Below are 21,152 nucleotides of genomic sequence, written 5' to 3'. Positions count from 1 at the left end.
CCATCACTTATCATTCTCACAAGTGGTTAAAGGTAATAAATTAAATAAATTAAAATCAAGCCACACATACGACCCACCCTCCGATCAACCATTTACAAATCAACTTACAACTTTTATATCCGAGTTTAAAACTCTAATCTCTCCCCTCATAACACTTCTTAATCCCTTAATAACCCTTCTTACCTCACTTATAAATAAATTAAGTACCAACAATGGAAACTAACCTTAAACTTAGATTACTCACATGGAACGCAAACGGCATTACACCCCATAAACTAGAACTTCAGGCAGCCCTCAATATGCATAACATAGACATAACAATGATATCTGAATCTCACCTAACCCCGACAAAATCTATTAAAATTCTTGGATATAAAGTTTATCAAAGTAATCACCCTAACTCCACTGCCCACGCCGGCTCGGCGATCCTAGTCAAAAATAATTTAACCCACTCCCTCCTTCCTTTTATTAGTGAAACATATCTCCAAGCAACAAGCATCCAAATTTCTGTAAACAAACATTTTAATCTGTCTTTCTCCTCCATCTACTGCCCCCCAGGACCTAAAATTAACCCTAACAATTTCAGAAATTACTTCGAATCTCTAGGTAAGTACTTCATTGTCGCTGGGGACCTCAATGCTAAACACTCTTCTTGGGGTTGCCTCTCAACCAACCCAAGAGGCAGAATCCTTTATAACTCAACAATTAACTCCAACATTAAAATACTACCACCCTCTAACCCCACCTATTGGTCAACACATCAGAACCGTCACCCAGATATCCTCGATATCTTTATTGCAAGAATACCAAGTAACTGCACTACTAATATCTCCAACACAAACGACCTGTCCTCCGACTACTCACCAATCATACTCGACCTCGAAATCCCCTGTTCAAACTCCTCCACAAATCCCCAAACTCTTGGAAAAATAGATTAGCCTACTTTCCAACAACTCATTGAAACTCGTACACTACTAAACCCTTCCTTAAAAACAAGCGAAGACATTGACAGCACTATCCAAAAGCTCACTTCAAATATCCAGGAATGTATTCACTTAGCAACATCACCAAGCACAATTCACCCCAATAACCTACTTCCAAATCTTATAAAATTTCTTCTCCGTGAAAAACGAAAAGCAAGATTCAGGTGGCAAAGGCACAAATATCCCATTGACAAACACACTTACAATCAACTAAATAATAAGCTAAGGAAAGCACTCCAACATCACAACTCCTCCACTTATCAACAATTTATCCAAAACCTAACAACTCATAACTCTTGTCTTTGGAAAACGACAAAGAAAATCCTAAAAACTGTCTCAACTTCCTATCCCCTCCGTAAAGAAGACAACTCTTGGGTGGTCTCTGACATAGAAAAAGCAAACCTATTTGGCCAACATCTATCCCAAACCTTCACTCCACATGACATAACTCTAAATCCCACCCAAAGCCAAATTGTCACACATTCCTTAGAGTCTGCATTACCTGTCTCACTCCCAGCTAAACACACAAGTCCCGGTGAAATCGAATTCATTATAAAATAACTCCATAACAGAAAAGCCCCCGGGTTTGACCGAATTACAAATCGTACTGCAAAAAAAGTAATCATATTACTTTCTTATATATATAACGCAACGCTGCGTTTATCCTATTTCCCCCTTACCTGGAAATTTTCAGAGATAATAATGATCCCAAAACCCAACAAACCTCCTGAAAAAGTAACTTCTTATCGCCCAATAAGTTTACTTCCAACATTATCTAAAGTATTCGAAAAAATCCTATTAAAGAGGCTCATACCACTACGGCAAAAATTATCCCTGACACTCAATTTGGATTCAGACCCAATCACTCTACCATTCACAACTCCACAGAGTAGAAGACATTATCTCAGTTTCTCTAGAAAAAAAACATTACTGCGCTGCCGTCTTTCTTGACGTCACACAAGCGTTTGATAGGGTATGGTTTGATGGCCTACTCTTCAAACTTAAAAAATTTCTGCCTGCGCCTTACTTTCTATTGCTTAAATCATATTTGAGCGATCGTACTTTCGTCGTACGCCAAAACTCGAGCCATTCTAACTACTTCAACATCTTAGCCGGAGTTCCCCAAGGCAGCAATATTGCTCCTTTTCTCTTCAATATCTTTACGAACGACATCCCTAAAACTTCCTTTACTGAACTCGGTTCCTACGCGGATGATACGGCAATCGTGGCCTCCAATGAAAACCCAAACACTGTTTCTAGTATGTTGCAAAGTCACTTCAACATAATCGACTTCTGGACAAAAAGATGGAAGATCAAAATCAACGAATCCAAGTCCTCCTTCATTACATTCACCCTAAAAAAAGGATTTTGCCCCGTAGTCACCTTGAACAACATCCCAATCCCTTCCTACTCAGAAGTTAAATATCTTGGCCTCATCCTTGACAGTAAACTTACCTGGAAACCCCACCTAAAAGCCAAACGAAAAGCCCTCAATTCCGACTCCACCTCCTTAGACCCTTACTAAAATCCAAAATAAACATAAACACTAAACTACTAATTTATAAGTCATTACTCAGGCCACTATGGACCTATGGCGTCCAATTATGGGGTGCCTCTAAACCCTCAAACACCCGTACAATCCAAGCCTTTCAATCAATATGCCTTCGTCTAGTTACATCTGCACCCTGGTACTTAACCAACAATAATCTCCACAAAGATCTCAAAATCCAAAATCTCAACCAAATCTCCAAACTATACTACACCAGACTCCACAACAAATTTCAACAACACACAAATCCACTAATCTCTAAATTATTAACTAACACACTTCCTGGTAACCCGCGCCGTAGACTTAAAAGGCAATGGTGTAGAGATCTCCTTTAGTAAACGAGCTAAATAAGTGCTGGAGGTCGCTACTAGGTAACACCTCCAAACCTCAAATGAACTACTTATTTATTTATAGTTTATTATTATTTTTTTTTCTTTTCTCTTTCTCTCTTTTGCATTGTTATTCTTGCCACTTAATGGGTGTTACCACTGGGTATCCTCCCTAATCTCATTATTCATATCATTCTTATTTGTCACTTATCAAACCTACTTATTATACTAAGAGCATGTATAGATTGTAGATTTCTTCAAATAAATAAAAAAAAAAAAAAGGTAAATTGTATATTTGTCTCATTTTTGTATTAGTATTTAGGTACCAACACTTTTATAATTATATAATATTATTTAATATTCTGATATTCTGTATTCATTGATCATGTTCATGTTATGTTATTAGGTATATTTATATTTTATATTATATACATGTTGTTATATTATTTTTTACTATTAATATGTTATTATAAGTTTTCATTTGTAATATAAAATATTAAATTTTCATATTATATTCATTTTTTTTATTTTAGTGGTGAATTGTTATATGTTAATGTCATCACAAAGTGTAACACTGTATTAGTGAGAATGTGTTGATAACGCATTCACATACTTGTATTGTATTAGTTTTTACACAGTCATATAAAATGTGATTTACGTGAGACACGTTATTAAAATAAAAGAATATATTTTAAAAGTAATGTTTTTTTATCCACTTAAATCAAAGTTGTTGTACAAGATACAACAATAACGATATATTTATATTATATAATAAGTACATATTATTATATCAGTTTCCGTCGATTCTGATAATTTATCATTATCGTTAATGTGTTGGTAATTTCTTTGCGCTGGGAGCTATTTATAGCCAGACTTCCAGTTGTTGTTGTTGTTGTTGACAAAGACGAAATGATACACTCATCACTTCCAGTTGCCACAGTGCCACACGCTGTTTTGACTTTTACGCGTATATTACATACGGATACGCGTTTTTTTTATTTATGAATATGAGCGTATTAACTTTTAACTTTGTCTATTGTTTCCTTATTCGTTTAAGCGTTTTAACACAAGTTTATTGTTAAATTGTGTGCATGTAATTTTTTATGGTTTTTTAAATTAAAATTTAACGTTTACCTACTACTATATAAAAATGTTTAATATATTTAAAAAAAAACAAAAAAAACTGAAGAACAAGTTGACGATCCAGGTGTTGTTCAAGTTTCAAGCGCTTCTACTTCTTCAGATCAGCCTAATCTAATAAGTCCACAGTGTAATAAAAATACTGATAGAATTAATGATTTGTCCGATTTGGGTGATCGAGAGAGTGGACCACGACGTCCTGAACTTGCAGTATGTAATTTGTACTATAAATAGTAAATTATTTTTATAATTCTTTATTTTAAGCTTAAGCAAATTTTTCTTGAGATTAATACTTGTGTATTCAGTATTCTTTTGCTATCATTTTGATTGAATGAAATTTCTATAGTAAATACTTTAAAAAAAAAATCAATTTTATAATTAATAATAAAATGTAATAAATTTGGAAACTTTAGGCTTACAAAAAAACTAAATTTGGAGAAAAGTTTAGATCATTTCGTAGTCGGTGGTATACGGAATGTGATTGGTTGGAGTATAGTGTTCAACGTAATGCTGCATTCTGTTTTGTTTGTCGTGTTTTTGGACCAGAGAATAGTGAAGATGCATGGACTAGGACTGGCTTCAACAATTGGCAAAAAGTAAGTACTTTTGTACCTTTATACATAAATTGTACACTACTATTGTCTATTACTACTTTTTAAAATACTTATTAAAGGGCTTAAGGCTGCCTACCTAGTACCTATTTTATTTGATTAAATATTATTATTTAAATAAATAATGTTTTTAACAAAAAACAACATTTAAAATATTTTGATATACTTATAATAATCTACTTATGTGTATTTCAGTTAATTGTGAAACTTAAAAGTCATTTAGCTACTATCAACCATAAAACAAATGAATCGAATATGATGGCATATAAGTCTAGTGAAAAAGCTGGATCATTAGTTACTCAATTGTCTAGTTTTCATAAAGAAAAAGTCTCAAGAAATTGCAAGTATATGTCGAGTTTAATTGAAATAATTTTATACATTGCAAAACAAGGCATTGCAGTAAGAGGACATAATGAAAGAACTGATTCAATAAATCAAGGTAAATATTAGGTGTTTGAAAATAATTAGTACTTGAACTTACTTTAATAAACAATATTTTAAACATATAATATAGGTAATTTTAAAGAATTATGCAATGTAGTTTTTTCAAAGTTTATGCCAGAATTTCAATGCTTTTATCAAAAAAAAAATTAACTTGACCAACTGGAAAGTTCAAGAAGAACTTATTAAAATTAGTGCTATCTTGGTAACAGAAACTATTGTTGGACAAATTCTTGACACTGGACATTTTGCTCTAATGGTCGATGAGGCTAGGTCTCATAAACAAGAACAATTGTCTGTATGTGTGCGTTATGCAGTTGGCCTCGACATTTATGAAAGATTTTTACAATTTGTTGATGTTTCTTATGGCCAGAATGCCAATCAAATTGTTTCTGCTATTTACAGTAGTTTTAAAAATTGTAATTTAAACATGGATACACTTAATATTGTAGCACAGATGGAGCTAGTGTGATGTCCGGCCATATAGGAGGTGTACAAGCCAAAATTAAAGAAGATTATCCCTATGCAATATATACACATTGTATGGCCCATAGGTTGAACCTGGTTGTTGTGGACTTTGACACGGCTATTGCGGTAGGTGTTCGGTGAGTCCGCGGTGAGCCGGTCAGTATAAAAGAACAACACGGGTTTCACTATTTGTACAGTGTATTTTTATGGGCGTAGACCGTTTGGGCGAAACGACCCAAAATATAGTCCGTTTGGGCGAATAACTATATACCGTTTAGGCGAGGGTTTAGTCAACTAAAACTACCGTTTGGGCGAATAGATATATATACCGTTTGTGCGAGAATAATTCAATTAATAATACCGTTTGAGCGGTATTAAAATGCTTATAATATACACTCAACAATCAATTAAACAAAATCATATAAAATATGAATAATTAATAATAATAAGTCAAAAATCATATAAAATATAAGTAATTTACAGTCAAAAATCATATAACACATAAATAATTAATAATAAGTCAACAATTATAAATAAAATTACATAAAATATAATTATAGTACAGTTTAAAGTAATTTATTAGCCTGATATTTTAAACCTAAACATTTTATGCATTCTAATTGGCTAATGTTCCCACTTTCATATTTATTCCATGTTTCTTGCACAAGCTCTTTTTTTTTATAGTTTCTTTTTGTTGAGCGTTAGGGATATATTTTGAAATGGAATTGATTTCAATCATATTTTCAGTCTGGACTTCTAATAATACTGCAATGAATTGATGTACATGAGGGTGTGGTGTGTAAAATTGTTTGTTAAAGTGAAAATGAAATGATTCTGGTCATTTGTGGTTCTAGAATGGTCAAATATTGGCGATGACGCCCACAAATAAAGGGGGAACTCTGAGTTTTCGTCTATGTAGGTGTCCAAAAAATAATCGGCAAATTGTACACATTCATTGTCAGCTGGCATAATTGATAACAACTCAGTAAATGCATCTCCTACTTCGGCTGGTGGCAAAAATGATATACCTCGCACGCAGGTAAAAATAATTTCACTCGCCCAAACGGTACAAATGATAGTCGCTCAAACGGACTACTATTTTTTTGGTCAAAATTATTACCTTCGCCCAAACGACCACCGCCCATTTTTATTGATGATAAACAACGGTACACAATAGTTAGTTGTCACATGTCACTATGTCAGGTGTTGACGACATAAAAGAGAATACACATTATATGCTTTACGCGATCTTACAACTAGGCGACGTTGTCGCCGTTGTCGGTAAGACGGTTCACGCAAAAGAGCGAGACGGCCGGCGGCCGGTACTCGTCCAGACCGACTTGTCTTCTTGTCCCACCTTGTGCTTTTGCGGTACGGGGGGAGAGTCGACGGTATCGTGTCGTCGTAGCCCGTGGTTGCGGTTGTTAAGGCGTAGACCGGTCGCTACGGTGCCTGTACTTTGTACCGGCGACCGTTGCGTACCGTGTCAACTTGTGTAAAGAAATTCAGGTATTTTTAAAATATTTTTTTTAGTTTATGTATAATATTAATTTATTTTAACTTAAATATAATTTAGGTATTTGTAGTTTTTAATTTGCATAATATTAGAACCTATTTTTTGTAGAATGCTCGTTGTGTTTTTAATACGTTAGAAATGGTATACGTTCATTTTGCTCGTCCATCTAACAATACGAAACTCGGTAAAATTCAATTGGATCTAGGATTAAAAGAGGAAGTATCCTCAGAGTATGTGACACTCGGTGGGTGTGCCAATTTAAAAATTGTTAAGCAATGATAAATAATTACACTGCTATATTAGAATATTTAAGTAACGAAATTGAAGAGCAATCTGATAAAGATGTTGTCGAAGCAAAAGGTATTAAATATTTTAAATATTCACTATTCGTTATAAAAATAATAAAAAATTAACTTTTTTTCAGGTATAACATAATAAAAGTTTAGACAATATGCGTTTTCATTAAATAGATACAATATTTGTTTGTATTAATATTTAACTATACTTTTAATTTCAGGTATTCTTAGTGAATTACAGAAGTGTACATTTTTTATTGTGGTTATTTTATTAAAAGATGTTCTTGGTATTATTAACATACTAAGTACCACATTACAATCTAAAACTGGCACTCTGGGTAAAGCTAAAAATATAATAAATGGTGTAATACTATCATTTGAAAAATTACGTTGTGAAAAAGAATTTCTTATATTTTGGCAAAAACTTGAATTATTAGCAGAACAAAATAGTATTACTCTCGATATACCTGACATAAGTATAATAGTTAACTATTCAAATTTATTTTATCTAAAACTAAATTAACCAGGAAAACGCAAAAGAATACAACCAAAATATTTGAACAGTTTTCATGTGGAAACTGTCACTGGGGAAGAAAATAATATTAACTCCTTAACAGTTGAAGATTATTGGAAAAAAAATCTTTATTTCTCAATAATTGATGGTATAATTATTAATTTAAAAAAAAAAGATTTTTTGAGGAAAGTTTATCAATGGCATCGTCTATTGATTGTTTTTTGAATCTTGATTTTAATGGAAGTTATTTATTTATAAATCATTATAAGGCGAGTCACCAAAAACTAATACAATTTGGAATTAATATTTTAAAAAATATTATATTTTACTATCTTAATTGAACTGTTATTTTTAGGATGTTATGAATGTTTCAGTAGATATGCTCAAAGCTGAAATGATGGTCTTTAAAAATTGCTTGCCTATAAATTTCAGTTTTGGTGATGTTCAAAAAAACAAAAAAAAGTAACATATCCTAATTTGTACAAACTTATTCAGGTAGGTATCACCATACCTATAAGTTCTGCTACTTGTAAGCGCAGTTTCTCCAGATGCTCAGAATTAAAAATTGGCTACGAACGAGTATGCTACAGTAAAGATTAAGCAACTTATCAATTTTAAATATTGAGAGGGACATCAAAAATAATTTAAAAAGTGAATAAATTTAAAAAAAATTGAATTTGCATTCAAGAAAAATAATGTTAAAATAGGTAGGTAGTTTTGATAATTTAATTTTGTTAAATAAATTGTATTATGAATATTAAACAAAGTATTTATATTGAAATTAGCAGTTATTTTTTTCATAAGTGTAATGTGGAGAGTAATTAGATTAGTGGCTTGAGGGTGTGGGGGCTGTTGGGACCCCACAGGTCTGTGAGCTCTTCACCATTTGTGCACCTCCAAAAATTATTGGTCTAGTTGCGCCTATGAATAACATTAATGCTTCTGTTGACTGTTACCGAGGTTTTTATTAAATATTATTATTATATATGTAATATATTTATATGATGGCAAGTTGTTGGACATTAGATAGCTGAACGGATGTGGTCGGCGATCGCCGATTATTATCGTTAACGATGTAAATAAAATTGGGCCATTAGTGAGTTGCGAACAATTATATAGTACAGCGGCTCTTAACGTGTGGTCCACGGCCCCCTAGGGGTTTGCGATACTCATGTTGGAAGTCCATGGCGGCTTTAAGAATATTAAAAATAAAATAATTTATATTTCAGTTTTATGACCAATTAAGTTTAATAAAAATAGTTATAAATGTGTATGTTTTGTTAAGTCCACTTCTATAATTTGTAATATAAAATAATTATTATAATTTTAGTTATGATAACATCATATGTTTTGTAAAAAAAAGTATTCGACAAAAAATTGGTAGGGGTCTGCGATTTCTAAGAATCTTTCATCAGGGGTCCGTGTTCTACAAAAGGTTAAGAACCGCTGATATAGTACGTTACCAATCAATTGAGCGGAATTATAGTCAAAATACGAATGTGTATAATTATATTTATTATATTAAATAACTGACTTTAGTGCCTTTTGCAGTTATATTGTAATATATAATATATAAAAAATATTATTTATTTTACTGGTCTTAAATATTATAAATATTTTCACACAATTAATTTTGCTGTTTTTATTTTGGGGGTTCGTACCTAATTTGACAAATATTATTATTAATTGCCATAAAAAACCATGTAACGCTAGTTCACCATCGTATTTTTCAACGTTCAATCATTAATAAAATTTTATTTTTTCCGATTTTATGTTGATAACAGCTAATACAGTCAGTGTTTCTTCTTTCATAGTTGATATATATATACACGTATACACACAACACACGTATGAATGCGTAATTTTACCAGCTATAAAATTTATAATAATTAATGAGTTCGAAATATGGTTCGAAATAATGCATATATTTTACAAAAAACGCAAATAACATTAATAATCCCTATACCATGCGGGTTAAAGTATCGATCCTTTAGTTTAGGCTGCAGGGCCTCCTATATTATAGTTGTTAATCGTGCGACTCATTTCGGTACGTTATTAGAAGCGGAGTTTGGTCTCCTTATTCTAGCCTTCATGATAAAGTTACAAAATGATATAATAATTACGTGACTTTACGGTATTATAATAAAATGACGACGAGAAGACGTTGGCTTTCGCCGAACGTGTCGTGCTCATCGTGGTATGGTTCATTTATTTTCAAAAATATTAATACTTTTTGAAATAATGTCAAAAATTATATCAAAATAATATTTTTTTTATATTTTTTATTCTATTGTGAAATTTGGAATTTAATATAAAATATAAAGTATTATACCCGTAGTAGTATTTAACTGCCCGGGGTCAGTTGTTGGCCCATGGCGGTTGCCCACCTTGTCTTACTAGTATTTACACCACTGAGCATCAATACATGCCTAGTTTCATTCAGAATCTTAATTATTATAGAATACACCAGTATATACGTATACCGTATACTTAAACAAATCTTATCATAATCTTACCATTAACTAGAATGATGTCTAGATCGATGAGACGATGACCAAAATGGCGAATCCCGAATTTTATTACAAAAAAAACGACAATGTAATACAACCACAACGACCTTAAGTATTAAGTAATTTAAATGACATTAATTTTGTACTATAATCGATTGCAAAATATATTTTTTATTATATTTATATTTATTCTTCATAATATATGTTCTTACTTCTTTTTAATTTTTATTATTAGTCTATCTCTATTCTCTAGTCTCTATGTAATATGCATTGTCGTCTGTTGATCATCGACGTACGCCGATCGCGCAGCTACGCGCTCTAATAACAATTAATAATAGAATAACTATTAAATTATTTTACGCTGTGTAGGGTTTTGTTTTTTGTTTTTCATTCCTTTAAACGTGATCATCGCCAAATCTTAAACAAATTATGTGAAATAAAAATAGTTTTTTTAACTTCTTCTATCAAAAATTAAATAAAGGCCTACAAAAAATTATGCCCACTAAAATTTTACGCCCGATGATCAATTTCCGGCTTCACCCCCCTAGTTCCGCCACTGCTTATAAACAATATCTTACTATTTAAATGATATTAATTGGGTACGTTGCAAAAATGTACGCTTTAAAGTAAAATAATTATCATAAATATATTATTTCATTCTAACAACTTTTGAACACATGCCTAAATAACTTTTCGATTAAACTGCTAATTAAACAAATAACATTCCTTACACTTGTCATTCGAAAATTGACGCTACTTCACTCAAGCCATAAGGCCCTGTATTATATTACTTATTAAGTCAATAATAATAACGACAACAATGCTATAATATACGCGTCAACAATGTTAATATATTTATTGAATAATATTATATTATAATTATTTAATAGTTTTAGCCAGTGGAGTATTAAGGAATCTGCTTCCCTGGCTACTTTTTTTTTTTAATGCCCACTTATCTCGCCGGTTTTTATACTGACAATTTTTCTAACCTATAAAAAATCTTACAACAAATTATGTGATATGATGCTACATCACACAATATAAAAATCTATTGAGTGAAAGTTGTATATCGTTAATGTCTCTCAATAGCACCCGTGTTAACAAAATAATCAAAGATAATTATTATAAAATGTAATAATTATTTTTATTTATTTAAGAAATTTTAAACTTATTGAAAACTAATATAATATAATATAAATGTTTAAGAAAAAAATTAATTAATATTTTTAGGCGCGATTTCGATCTTGCAAAATCTTCAATTATTTCATCATATAGCATTAGGTAATAAATAAATAAAGTAATTATTGTATATTAAATTTTTTAGATGAACCGCAGAAAAGTAAACCAATATTATTGGTAGAACAGTGATTTAAAAAAAAATGATATCTTCAACGTCGTACTTTATGGTACTGGACTAGAAAAAGTTTGAGACGAATGTTATGCTTCACAAAGTTTATGCGTCTTCAGTTGTATATTTGCATAGACGACTGGGTAATTGTAAAAAACAATGCAAAAGTCGTGAACACTGAACATTACATATCTCGTAACTGTAAACGGCTCAACATTGAAAATCTTACTAGGTACAAAACTTTTAAATCATCCAACATCTGGGAAATAGAATGGTCTTTGTAAAAATATTGAGGAATGATATTGGAATCGAATGATTTATTTTTTCCCCGAAAATTAACAGGTGACCTAATTAATATTGTCATACATAAAATACAATTGCTGTCTATACCTAATTTTCGTAGGTTAAGTTTTGGAGATTAAAACAAAACAACCGATTACGATGGACAATGGTGGTATTGTTTTCATTAAAAACTGTATTTTTATATCGTTTGTTTTCATTCTAATAATCTTTATGGAGAACTGTTATTTTTACGTTTTATTATATTAATTATATATTTAATGTAATATATTAATAATTTTTACATTTAACGGTAGTTTTATCATCAACTGTAAACAAAAAAATGTATAAACAGGTACAATAAAAAAAATATAATTACATGTTCCGAATCAATGATAAATAATGAATTTTCAAAATTATAAATGAGTAAGTGTTCGTAATATTAATTTAAAAAGTGTCTTCTGTTTAATTCGGAAATAAAACATCAAAATAATAAACTTAAAACAATTTTGCCATTTGCTATAAGTTAATAATTAAAATTTTTTAAATTACCTACACAATCACTTATAAACTTATTGTTATTTACTATATTACACGTCTGATTACGGGAGTATTTATTTTATATCTTCTAATAAATAATATGAATTACAATTTTTATCTTGGTGTTAATTATTTAAATTCCAACAAATTCTATTAATTATTATTATTATGTTTTTTTATTGCAGACTGCAATTACAGTAATAATTAAAGTATAACACTTCTATTTGCATTTAAGGACATTACACAAGAAAACTTTTTTACAATTTTCTAATTAAAACTATTCAACTACTTAAAATAATTTTTTTGCAATTAATAATAAAAATCTTAATTCTAAAGTTTAAAACCTTTTAGAAATAAAATAGGTAGATTGAATATTTTTAAAGTAATTTAAAGTAATAAAATAATAAATATTACTTAATTATTGTTAAAAAAAATATGTATATAATTGTTTTTTTAAATAAAAATAAATAATTACTATAAAAATGGTTGTCATAATTGTATTTTGAAAATATATCAATTATAATAATATTACAGTAACATTTTGATTGAAAATTAAATATTTTTGTAATATTTGCTCTTGTTATTTACAGTAAAATTTATTCTGTGGCCAAAAAATTATGTGGTAATATTTTGATAATATTGCTTAAATCAAAATTAATCTCCAATAAATCTTGAGATAATGTTAATATTTTAAAACACAATTAAGAGGACGTGTCACCCCAGAAAAATATGCCGTAAAAACATGTTTTCGTACTTCCAATAACACGGCTTACTGAAGGGTTTTACGTGAAAAACACCTATTATGAAATTTGTAATGGAGAATTTTATCTAGAATCGTATAGAGCCTGATTTTCGATATTTTTATTAATTATTGAAATAATTAAAACAATAAATAGTAAAAAAAACCATAAAATTCATTGTGAAATATTGGACGATTGAAAAAAGATATCAAAAATTGGGCTCTATACGATTCTAGATAAAATTCTCCTCTACATTTTTTATTATAGGTGTTTTTACTTTATAACCGTTCAGTAAGCCGTATTATTGGAAGTACGAAACCATGTTTTACGGTAAAAAAAAGTATAATTACGCTCGGACATGTGCTGCGCTCATCGTCAGCGGCAGCCTTCGATACTCGGTCTTCATTCCTCCACCCCGCGTACAGTACCGTACCATAGACCAAAACGAGTTTTCTTATCGTGACCGTGCATGGTTTATAAATACTCAAATAATTATCGATACGTGAAATAATAATACTGAATATGAATGTATGATTGGTATGAATATTATTGTTCGTATTTATATTCGTTATTCATATTATTTGCGCTACTGCTACTGTATAAAATCATCTATCGTAATGTTGAAGTTTTTCAACATATGATTAAAATATTTTTTTTTTCAATTGAAGTAGAATATTTTTTGTATAATAATTTATTGTTGATAAATTTTTTTTTATTTTTAATAAAAAAATTAAATCAGTAAAAATTTCACCTATTATTAATAATTGAAAAAATGTAAAAGGAAAAACAGGAATGTTAATGATGAATATTGTTTTATATTTTCCTATAATTTAATTATTGTTCTCGTAAGTCTTAATAGGTATAAGTACAGGTAATATATAGGTAAATTTGTTAAAAAAAAATAATTTTAAATACATACGATTCAATTAAAATCTGAAATATTATAAAATATTTGACTCTCATGCACAATATGTACAAACATATTTTGTTACATATACAATAAGCAAACATAATTAAACACAAAAGAACCAGATAAACTTAAAATCATAACGTAATATTAGTTGGTAGATATAGATATAGATATACCTATATATTATAGATATTATAATAGTTATTGTCACTTTTGATTTCTATCATTTTAAAATGATAAAAACATGACAAAACAATAATTAAAATAATCTTTATAATATCGAAATAATTATGTAAGGAAAAAAACAAAATTTAAATGTTTTAACACTTTATTTTTTACATTATAATATATATATATAAAAATAAATATATAGTAATGTTGTTAAAATACGCAATTGTGATGTTCATGGAACAAGAAAAAAGTAGTCACCGATCTCACGGTTGTCGCAAGTCGACGAGATTGTCAACGGCCGATACTTGTTCGCGACTCATCTTGTTGTCTTCTCATCACGCCTTGTGCTTTTGCGTAGGTGCGAGAGTCGACGGTTCTGCAATGTAGGAAATAAAAGTTTTTTCTTTGAAAATAAATCAATTTTTCTTACCTGTCGCTTACAAGAATCATATACTCTTTTCCTGAGTCTTAGATAATAATGTGTCAAAACAATATACGTTATTTGAATAATGATTAATGTTGATTAATTAAATTCGTGTAGGTAATCATTTATGACACAATCATTTAAATAAAATTGTGAACTAATACAAACTTTGCTAACCATAGGTACCTGCTACTTCTTTACAAACTGAAAATATTAAAATACAATCAATACTCAATTTAATTGTTTTATACATGTTAAAACTAAATGCATTACGAATATTTACAAACAAACAAGTACCTAGGTAGGTAGGTATTAAATTTATTATTTAAATTGTTTAAAATAAAATATAATACTCGTTATCATTATGTATTATAATATAGATCGTCAGATCGATGTTATTACACTCGTAATAAACACATTTATATAATATTTTGTATCGACATTTATATCTACTAATCTTTTCACCATTAGCTCTTATGCTATTAACTGTCTAAAATCTAAATGAATTCATTTGTACTAGTGAAAATTGAATACCGTATCCCTAGCTAAATATTCAGCATATTTAGGTACACACGAGTACACCACAATCATAACTATTATTTTGAGAGGGAATGTTACTTACATTTATAAAACATCATTCTTCTAAATTTAATTGCGTTCCTTTTAAATCTTAATGTAAATAACAAAAAACTAAAAAAAAAATTTGGTGGGAAGTACCATATCCTTGATGATTCATAATACGGCATTTGTTTCATCTCTAAGATCACACATACCCGACCCAATGTCTCTTAGCAGTTAAATTAATAGTGACTAATATTTTTTTTTCAAAAACAAATCAATATTGTTTGTTCAATGTTTAAGTGTATCAAATCTTTTTGGAGTAAGACAAACACTGAAAATTTTTACCTAGAATTATAATTTATTATTGTATAACATCTCTAACTATAATTTATTGATCTGTGGAGAATTATATTATTTATTTTCCTACCTAATAAAACTTTTGTTTTTTTACTAACATAAAAATATCATAGTATTAATTGTTAACAATAAATTTATTTCAAACAATTTAAATATATTGGTACTTGTACAGTATATTATAAAAATTAAAAATATGGTATTGTATATTGGAATAAATAATTTTACTGCTAACAATTTAGGCCTTGCTTATTAGATACTTATTTAAGATGAAATATTAATAGAAATGTATAATTTCTTAGCAAAAGTAAATAACTTGACTTAAAATATCATTATTGTTGATCATTTTGTTTTAAATTGTAAGTAATAATGAAATAGTGCTATACATTTATAATTTAATTCATGATTTATTGATTTTTATTATGTCTTGGAGATATTATTAGATTCTGTTATAATAACATTTCTATGTAAAACTAAAAATGTGATTTTTTTTTAAATTCAAATATTATGTTGTAATTTTTTTTAACTGTATATTTACTTTAGAATTTTAGACTGTATTCATAAATTAAATAACACATGCTATAGTTGTTTCAATATCAATTATATTGGTAATGATAACTTTACATTACAATTAGATCAAAGAACCACTATTTTGTCTTTTGTGTTATATAATTGTATTGTTATAACAGAAATCACAAGGACTAATAAAAACTAATAATAATAATTATTAATTAATTATACCTATTAACCAAAAAAAAAAAAAAAACAGAATTTAAATTACTTAAGTTATGACATGAAAAAACATTGCAATTTTAGCTAATATAATACTAGCACTGCAATAAAGAGATTTTAAAAATACAATTGTACATTTTTACTTATATTATATTCTTATTGTACATTTTCTTTGTTCAATAATTAATTCACAATTAATAAAACACAATAAAATCTTGTGTTATGGAACAATTTGAAAGTAGGTAGGTATGATATAATTCTGAAAAAATAAAAATGTCATTTATTTGATAAATAAAATGGTAACTGCGTACAATATTTGATTATTCATATCAGTAAAACTAGTACACAATAAAAAAAAAAAAATTGACAAAGATACTTATAAACTAAATAAAAACAGTTTATATTTACAGTATTACTAATAGGTGGCTACTTTCCTCAAATGTAACATGTATTACATATAATTTATTGTAGACTGTTTGTACTTAATATCTGATATGTTTTGATACCTTAATTATTTATTCCTGTATCATATTTACTTATTGTGATATTAAGTAGTACAGATTGTTAATTTCATATAAAAATAAAAAATTTACAGGTACTTTGTTTAATGAACCTTAATAATGAATAAATCAAATTTTACAAGAGGGAATCAGGCTGGAGTTATTTATGAAAATAGATAATACTAATGAGGATAATAATGTGAATAACCTCGAGTGGAAAAAAAATTTTATGCTGTTATTTGTATATAAATATTAAATAGGTAGTAGAAAGTAAGGTAAAAATAAATTAATTGAAATTGAAGAGTATGTGATGCTAAATCAAATATTTTCAATCACTTATTCTAACAGGATTTTTCTATAGATGAAAACTATTTAAAAGTAATTTGATTTTTTTCCTATACTTGTACAATATTTTTTGTAAACTAGGTTTAACTTAATTGCTCGATACTTAAAAAAAAAAAAATGGGTTACTGGTAATAATTAAAAACAATAAATATAAATTTAAAATTGGCTAATTATTTTAATTTGCTGTAGTTTACCTATGTCTTCTAATGGAAAACTCATGGATAATTGAAATCAAACTAGTGGTTCACTGTTCAATACCACACAACCAAAAATCTTCGTCAAATAAAATTGCCATGAATATCATGAGTATGCTAAATAAATTTTTTCTACAATTCTTAGTTCTGTAACGGTTGTAGCAAGATACATGTCAGACATTCCAAGTTTAGTACTCATTAAATACTATCCAATTGCAGAATTACTAGCTAAAATAATAAATAAATGATTAGTAGACGCCTAGTTCATAAAACATAAACTGAAATACATTACAAACCACTTAATAATGATTGTTGATAAAGCATTAAACAAAGTGTGAATTAAGTTCATGAAAATTATTTTTGTAGGGACATATACATCAACGAACCATCACCTAAAATAAAATACAATATTAATGTTTAATATAAGCATATTGGACTACATAATTTTTAATTGGCATTTATGTTGAACAGTTGTTTTAAGTATAGAAATATTTCTTTACATTAATTGATGCTAAATGAATAAATTAACTAAGTACTAACCTAATACAATAGCTATATTCAGTAAAGTTGTTATTTATAGGTAAACTATATTTAAATAATATAATAATTGGAATATCTGACAAACATTTAAAAATTCTTATAATTTAATAATAATACAGTAATCAATTGGTGGTTGACTAACAGAAACATATTGTGCGTTTCGTCACTCGCTTATCTGTATCTGTTTCTAATCTCATTATGTACTTTGTTTTTGGGATAAGTGCACATGGGGGGGGGGGGCAAATGGTATGTCATGTAAACTTATGTTTGTTTTTAATTTTCATCACAGCTATAGAAAGGTTTCTAAAAAAATTGATGATATAATAACACAACTTACCGTAACAGATAAAAAAAAGTGAAATGAAATGTCATGTTTTCTTCTTTTCTTCACTGTACCGACTTTACGACATGAAAATTGGTCTGTGATACTAGCCATGAGTTCTCAGAATAAACTAGTTATCCTGCATATGTGGAATTTTCAAAGGCTAGAAGTATGACTGGAACATCTGCAACAAGTTCAATAGTGAAAGTGAATCATAATTCATAATGATAATATGTATTTGAATAAATGAATTCCATATTCAAAAACCATGTTAATTATTCTTACCGCAATGATGACCATTGATGTAAAATTTGGTTTTTGCAAATGATAACTAATTTTTCCAGTGTTAGCATCATTTGTGGAAAATGATTTTAGATAAATGTCAATTAATGTTATAAACAATTACATGAATCTGATAACAGCACATACTTTAAACACTATATATGATTTGACACATCTTTTATTGAAACCTCACTAAAAGAAAGCCTATTCCTCTGTTAAACGTCTGACAAAAAAAAAAAATCTGATAATTTAAAAAAAAAAAATAACTTTTCCTATTAATTTAAAAAACAATAATCATTGGATCCTTGTATGTGTATTACTATATTCAATTGGAATTTAGTATGATATTTTATTGATGTGTTTGATATCCCTTGTCAAAAGAATGGTTATAACCTATAGGTTATAGGCATGTACTGAAGCTGAATATTTACTGAGCAATGAGCACAACCAGTTGTATCATACTCAACTTTTCACAAAAAAACTCATTCAGAGTGTTTAGACAACATTAAGTATATTAACTCCCAGTGAAAATCAATGGGTATAACAATTAATTTTTACAACATAGATTTTTTATCATGAGCTTATAACACTCATGATGAACGAATCTATATCTTTTGCATCGACATTTACATCCACTAACCTATTCACTGTTAGCTCGTATGCAATTAATTGTCTAAACGATAACATGTTTTTCTGGGAAAAATTGAATGTGACACCTCTTGCTAAATATTCAGCATAGGTACATAAAAAAACTCCACAATCATACCCATTCTTCTGATAAGGGATATTTTGTACAGTTATTAGTTTCCAACCTTCTGCATATAATGGTGATCCATTAATTTCGAGATGTGCGTTATTTAAAAATTTGAATATAGTCTCTTGACTTGCAATATTACGACCTTGGAGACTGTCATAATATTGAACTTCTTTGGATTCAAGGTTTACACAGACCAAGGTCCAGTGACTTTTTAAATGAATAGGAAATAAAAGTTTTTTTTTTGAAAATAAATCAAATTTTAGTTTTTTTACAATACGTTTAACACCATCATATCCTCTTGAACAGAGACTTACATAAAAATATGTTTCAAAGCAATAAACGTTTAAATAACGTTTATTAATTAAATCCATGTAATTGTTTATGACTTCATCATTTAAATAAAACTGTATATCATTAAAATGTTGGCTATCCATACTGCTTTATAAACTAAAATTATTAAAATAAAATTAGTACACAATTTAATTATTTTAAACATGTTAAAACTAAATACATTACTAACATTTAAAAACAATCAAGCATTAAATTTAAATTGTTTAAAATAAAATATATTATTATGTATTATAATATAGGTCCTAATTAAAATTGAATATAGGTATCAAACTATTATTGATAAATGATAATATTTATCAGTCATTATGCTTGTTCCGTAAATACATAATCAACAATATGAATTGATTATTTATAATTGTTTTAGTAAAATAATGGTCTGTGTACGTTAGGACTGTCTATCGATATAAATATTGTTGAATTAAAATTATAGCTGAACTCATCATTGTAAAAATTATCATATAAGCTTAGTCTTTTTAGAAATATTTTTCCAAAATAATTGGTATATCTAATAAATTTTTAATGTTTTATTATTAGATTACTTTTTTCAAAAAAAGATTGGCATTTGACAAATAAATTGAATTTTATTTACAACCAGTTCAAAGGGCTAATTATTTTGTAGAATTTAAAATGTCGAAATGAACTTTCAAGCAATGGAAATGTTAATACCAAAACTGGATTAGAAGCACTTATGAGCTGTTTGAAGACAGATTTTTAAATATTTTGTACATTGTCATCACCTACAGCTACTCCAATAAGATCTTTTTTTTCTATCATAGATAGTTTCTTCACTTTATTTTGAATGTGTTTTATTTTAATTTAATATTAAACATATACATATAAACTCATAAAAAAAAAATGTTTTATTGAATCAACCGGTTAATAGAATCAAAATGATCTGAACAAATGTGATCACATTAAACGGAACTCACTGTATAGATACGTATGATTATCCAAAATTAATTTTGAATTGTATTTGTATTTGATATTTTTTTGTCGATTTATTAAAATGATATTGATTATGAATTTTAATAGTTCGGAAAATTATTCCGCATACATACATCGGTGGTTGTTTAAAAAAATGATAGACAATACAATTTAATTAGATAAAAAAAAAAAATTCTACATACCTTAAAATTCTTGCGAGTGGAATCAATAAGCAACGATTAAAGATAATCGTCAAAAACGCGTCTTCAGCGAGAACTGAATACTAGGGAGTACTGAAAAGCCGACTACCGAAGACATAGGAAATGCCGTCGCCAATGATAAGTGATAACACAACTGATATTCAGATTCTGATGCCACAATTATTAGTGAACCAGCAGTGACACCAATGTGAAATAAAAAGTTATTACAGTGATGCCGACGTCGCAGCGCTCGCTCGGACAAAACAACGACCCGAGTTAGAGAGAGATAGAGAAAACGATAGAGAGAGAGTGATTGAGTGA

At 28.5% G+C, this 21,152-nt stretch overlaps 2 protein-coding genes, 1 long non-coding RNA gene and 1 pseudogene across 3 annotated transcripts; 3 read left to right on the top strand and 1 right to left on the bottom strand.

The window, feature by feature from the left end:
• The first annotated feature begins 1,685 nt into the window (after positions 1 to 1,685).
• LOC132924847 (uncharacterized) lies at positions 1,686 to 5,062 on the top strand. The gene is made up of 4 exons (XM_060989288.1): positions 1,686 to 1,872; positions 4,051 to 4,211; positions 4,415 to 4,597; positions 4,808 to 5,062. The coding sequence occupies exons 1-4, from the start codon at positions 1,686 to 1,688 to the stop codon at positions 5,060 to 5,062; spliced, it is 786 nt and encodes a 261-aa protein (XP_060845271.1).
• A 139-nt stretch (positions 5,063 to 5,201) lies between these two features.
• On the top strand, positions 5,202 to 5,662 carry LOC132924846 (uncharacterized; the record flags this gene model as incomplete). Its single annotated transcript, XM_060989287.1, is given in 2 exon segments — positions 5,202 to 5,505; positions 5,508 to 5,662. Coding segments are annotated over 2 exon segments (459 nt in total), but the record flags the coding sequence as incomplete, so codon positions are not given.
• A 1,284-nt stretch (positions 5,663 to 6,946) lies between these two features.
• LOC132924049 (uncharacterized) lies at positions 6,947 to 7,903 on the top strand (annotated as a pseudogene).
• Positions 7,904 to 17,353: 9,450 nt separating this feature from the next.
• On the bottom strand, positions 17,354 to 20,901 carry LOC132926866 (uncharacterized). The gene is made up of 5 exons (XR_009661546.1): positions 20,835 to 20,901; positions 18,603 to 19,803; positions 18,333 to 18,501; positions 17,752 to 17,847; positions 17,354 to 17,683 (listed from the first exon to the last, which is right to left on the bottom strand). It is a non-coding gene; the product is annotated as an uncharacterized LOC132926866 (long non-coding RNA).
• Between the last annotated feature and the right edge of the window lie 251 nt (positions 20,902 to 21,152).

The sequence above is a fragment of the Rhopalosiphum padi genome, chromosome 3, assembly GCF_020882245.1.
Source record: "Rhopalosiphum padi isolate XX-2018 chromosome 3, ASM2088224v1, whole genome shotgun sequence".
NCBI classification, from domain to species: domain Eukaryota; kingdom Metazoa; phylum Arthropoda; class Insecta; order Hemiptera; family Aphididae; genus Rhopalosiphum; species Rhopalosiphum padi.
This window is presented reverse-complemented; position numbering and strand designations above follow the sequence as displayed.

What these genes read in the sequence shown, in the direction of transcription:
- LOC132924847 (XM_060989288.1), top strand. Translation starts at nt 1,686, where the DNA reads ATGATCCCAAAACCCAACAAACCTCCTGAAAAAGTAACTTCTTATCGC. An exon ending in ACCATTCACAACTCCACAGA is followed by an intron (nt 1,873 to 4,050) that starts GTAGAAGACATT and finishes AAAAAACTGAAG; the next exon opens with AACAAGTTGACGATCCAGGT. An exon ending in CACGACGTCCTGAACTTGCA is followed by an intron (nt 4,212 to 4,414) that starts GTATGTAATTTG and finishes TGGAAACTTTAG; the next exon opens with GCTTACAAAAAAACTAAATT.